Source organism: Cantharellus anzutake, assembly GCF_015039405.1.
Source record: "Cantharellus anzutake strain C23 chromosome Unknown EI90scaffold_4, whole genome shotgun sequence".
Taxonomy (NCBI): domain Eukaryota; kingdom Fungi; phylum Basidiomycota; class Agaricomycetes; order Cantharellales; family Hydnaceae; genus Cantharellus; species Cantharellus anzutake.
In genome coordinates, this window is record NW_024066954.1 from 2,151,691 (window position 1) to 2,155,243 (window position 3,553).

Consider the following 3,553-nt stretch of genomic DNA (forward strand, 5'->3'; position numbering starts at 1 on the left):
TCCATGAGGCATCATGTCATATTGTGTCACCAGCAGTCATGAACCTTGTCAGCACATGACGGTTCATGATGGTTCATGAAATTTGGTGACGTGTTCTAGGCTGTCCCATAGTTCACATTTAGTGGGAAGGACCTTGCAGCGACGTTGACTTAAGCGGGGATGAAGTTGAGAGGCGAACTTAAGACGAGAGTACTTTGGGGGGAATTCTAGTCGATATTCGAACTGAGGTACATCGACAGTAAACTACAAGTATAAGTATGAAAGGAGAACAGAGAAGGGGCTGGTCGGTCCAGCGTGGGAGGGGAGCAGGATGGTAAGTGCAACAAACCTAAAAGAGCGATGAGGACCAGGGAAATGGAACAGAAGGAATGAATGGAACAGAGGACGGCGAAGCCGGGAGGCAGAATGAATAGGCCGACAATCTAGGCGCCAATATGGTGGCAGATCAGAATGTCAATATACAAATAAATCAAATGTCAATAAAGGAGTAACCAAGTGTCAATAAAGGAATAAACCAAATGTCAATAAGGAGCGGATCAGCGGCGACAATATCGACCACTAGTAAGTTAAGCGAATGAATAAGAATAAAATGGTGTCGGCTGAATGGCTGAGGAACTCAAGTGGTGGTGGGAGAAAGAAGGAGGCACCGCTAAGTGATGGACAATGGCGTGAATAATGGGCGTGAATAATGGGCACAAGAATGGGGGTGCAGATGATGGAAGTGGTAGAAGGGTGGGGACTTTGCAGGGCTGTGACACCCTGCATGCTCCACGTGCCGCATGCTCTGGGTGTCACAACCTGACATATCCGTCACTCCTGTCAACATGTCCTAGTGCCACTTGGCCCGTCCCGCCCACTATCATCATCACCTGTCCACCCATCCATCCACCTGCCACCCTCATCTGCACTACCTTCCAACCTAGGTTGCCCGCTTCATTGTTGCCCACTCGCCAGCCGGATGGCTTGCTAGATGGCTGGATGGCCTTTTCTCTTTTGTCCGCTTGCGGACTATTGTTCCTCCTTTGTCACTCATTGTTCTTGCTTGCCTTTTGTTGACCAAGTTTTCTGATATTAACTATTTGTCTCTTTCTTCATTCATTAATATCATGCTTGATCCTCCACTCCTTCCGGGCCGGTCCTATTTAGTTACTTGTGCTTATAATGCGTGTAGGTTACACCAGATGTACCTCAGTTTGTATATCGACTTGGATTCCCCCTCTAGACTCCTCTCCTCATTGTAAGGCTTCTGTCTGAAATTGGGACACCAATGTAAGAACGAAGTGCAGCGCTCCACCTGAGTCGCTGAAGCTAAAGTCCCGCCCCTCTGACCTTACGAGCCCAGATGACTTCGCGTGCCTTGCGGGTCACCCAGATATGTGTCTGACACGTTCCTGACACATTCCCACATCCGAGTGAGGAACTCGCCCGGACAGCCACATTCCCGTGGTAGCGTGACTACTTGGTCACAACACCTTTTCTTCTTACTTATTTTGGTCACTTCGGACTTATCCGCGAAGTCCACAAACTATATTCATTCATTTGGATTAGTTTCCTTTTTCCCTCAGTTCTCGCGCATTAGCTTGAGACTGAGGTTAGTTACAACATTCTTTTACTCTGATTTCTTATACATTGTAACTCATTGTATATTACCTTATAGCTTTAGCATTAGGTAATATTATAGTTCTTGCACATTAGCTTGAGACTGAGCTTTAGCATTAGCAAGCGGTTATTCCATTAACACTCCGGTTTCTCACCTTGGACACCCTATTCCCACCCCTCATTAGGTCTGATAGTTATAACCTTTTGTGACTTACCTAACAGGCCCCAGACACTATAGAACGTTTTCTAAGTTGTAGGACCTTTTGTTCCAATTCAGTTTACCTTGTGAACGTTTTGAAAACGTTTTGGGAACATTGTACAACAACACAACACCCCTTACTAAGCACATGACCTGTGGGAATGAGTGGAAGTCATTCTCTGACCCTCCAAGAACGTTGATTAACTCTATTGTAGCGGTATATACATCAGTGGGATAAGTTCTATATACATCATGGTAGCCATATTGAGAATTAAAGTGTAGTATGTCACAAACAATTAGGATGTAGGCAGCATAAGCAAGTGGGTGAAATGTAGATGAACAGGAATCAAGGGTTCAAAGGATTTGTGCTGAATGGATTACTGAAATATATGGGGAAAGTGTTCTCCTGTATGGTGTTCAAACATCAGAATGTTTGATTCCTGGAGGACTGATGGGAGTGGAGTTGAGGAGGGTTGAGACAACCAGTGTGATCTGATCCATGATTAGCCTGTGGCACAGATTGCAGCATGGTAGGAAACTCAGGGCAATATAGTGAGGCAGAAAATTGAGGGTTGACCTGTGGCACCACAGTTAGGGGTGGGAGTGACACTGGTGTAGTTTGGGGCAAACATGCGGCTTGTGGCTCGATGGCTCCACACTCTGTCCCATGGTTCACACTGGCATGATGTGTCACAGTTCTAGCACACTTTCTTGATGAAGCAGGTTGCTGTAGGGCCAAAGATGAGCAACGATGTGAGTGAGAAGAATCCACAGAAGTGACAGTGCCAGGTGTACAACTTCATTGCAAAGGGGGATGAGTAACTGGTCCAGCATAGCTATTGGCTGCCTCATCATCACCAACACCATTATCATTGTCATTATTCCCTTCACTCTCACCCCTTGACTGCCCTTGTGAGGCATCCAGGGCACAATCCCCCAACCTAGCTTCCCCTAAAGTGTGTCAGGGTTCAGCACCCTGCCCTAGGGTGCCCCAGACTCCCCAACCAATCCCTTCCTTCCATTCCTTCATTGTTGCCTTTCTGTGTTGTGTATCCACGCGCACGGGATAGTGTGGGAACTTTCTGAGTGAGCAGCTCCTTTGCTGTTCTCACCAATTGGGCCATCTGGGGAAACCCCAGATGGTTCTCCAACTTCATCCTGGTTGTCAAATGCAGGAATGGGCTCAGGCGCTCCATTATTGACACCCAGGGCAAATATTTTTGCCTGATTCGGATGGTTCGGGCACTCCGAAGCATACCCGATTTTGCCACATTTGTAGCAAAGGGGGTTTCCCTTTGAATCATTCGAAGGGCACTGTTGAGTAACCACATTACCGGTATTCTTCGAATACTGGTTGCCATTGGAGTAAGGGGCTTGTGAAGGCCCCTTTGAAGCAGATGAACCCGTGATGGATTCCACTGTCATCGAAGGCATCTTACTACTAGAGTAAGAAGCGGGGATTTGGTGACTCGGGTGGCAGTCACCTTGGAAGCAACTCCCTTCGATGAAGGGAGTGGGTTATTAGACCCACTCAGCTTTGCAGTCAAGTGGTTTGAGGATGTAGTATTGGAGGGTGCTAACCCTCCTCTATATGCGTTGATAGCACGCATCAAATCATATGCATGATCCACGCATAGTACAGCAGTCCAAAGTTCTTCTTTGGACGAAAAATCGACCGATATTCAGTCGCACATTACTAGTTCCTCCTTCATCTGAAGGGGGAGAGTGTTCAGACTCCTTCCCAGTCGCTCACAT

The 3,553-nt window shown here is 47.1% G+C and overlaps 1 protein-coding gene across 1 annotated transcript; it reads right to left on the reverse strand.

Annotated features, from left to right (window-relative positions):
* Window positions 1-2,222: 2,222 nt before the first annotated feature.
* EI90DRAFT_3116808 (uncharacterized protein) lies at window positions 2,223-3,232 on the reverse strand (the record flags this gene model as incomplete). The annotated part of the gene is made up of 3 exons (XM_039062925.1): window positions 2,223-2,525; window positions 2,622-2,749; window positions 2,911-3,232. 3 exons carry the CDS (start codon window positions 3,230-3,232, stop codon window positions 2,223-2,225), a joined length of 753 nt encoding a protein of 250 aa, XP_038922609.1.
* Between the last annotated feature and the right edge of the window lie 321 nt (window positions 3,233-3,553).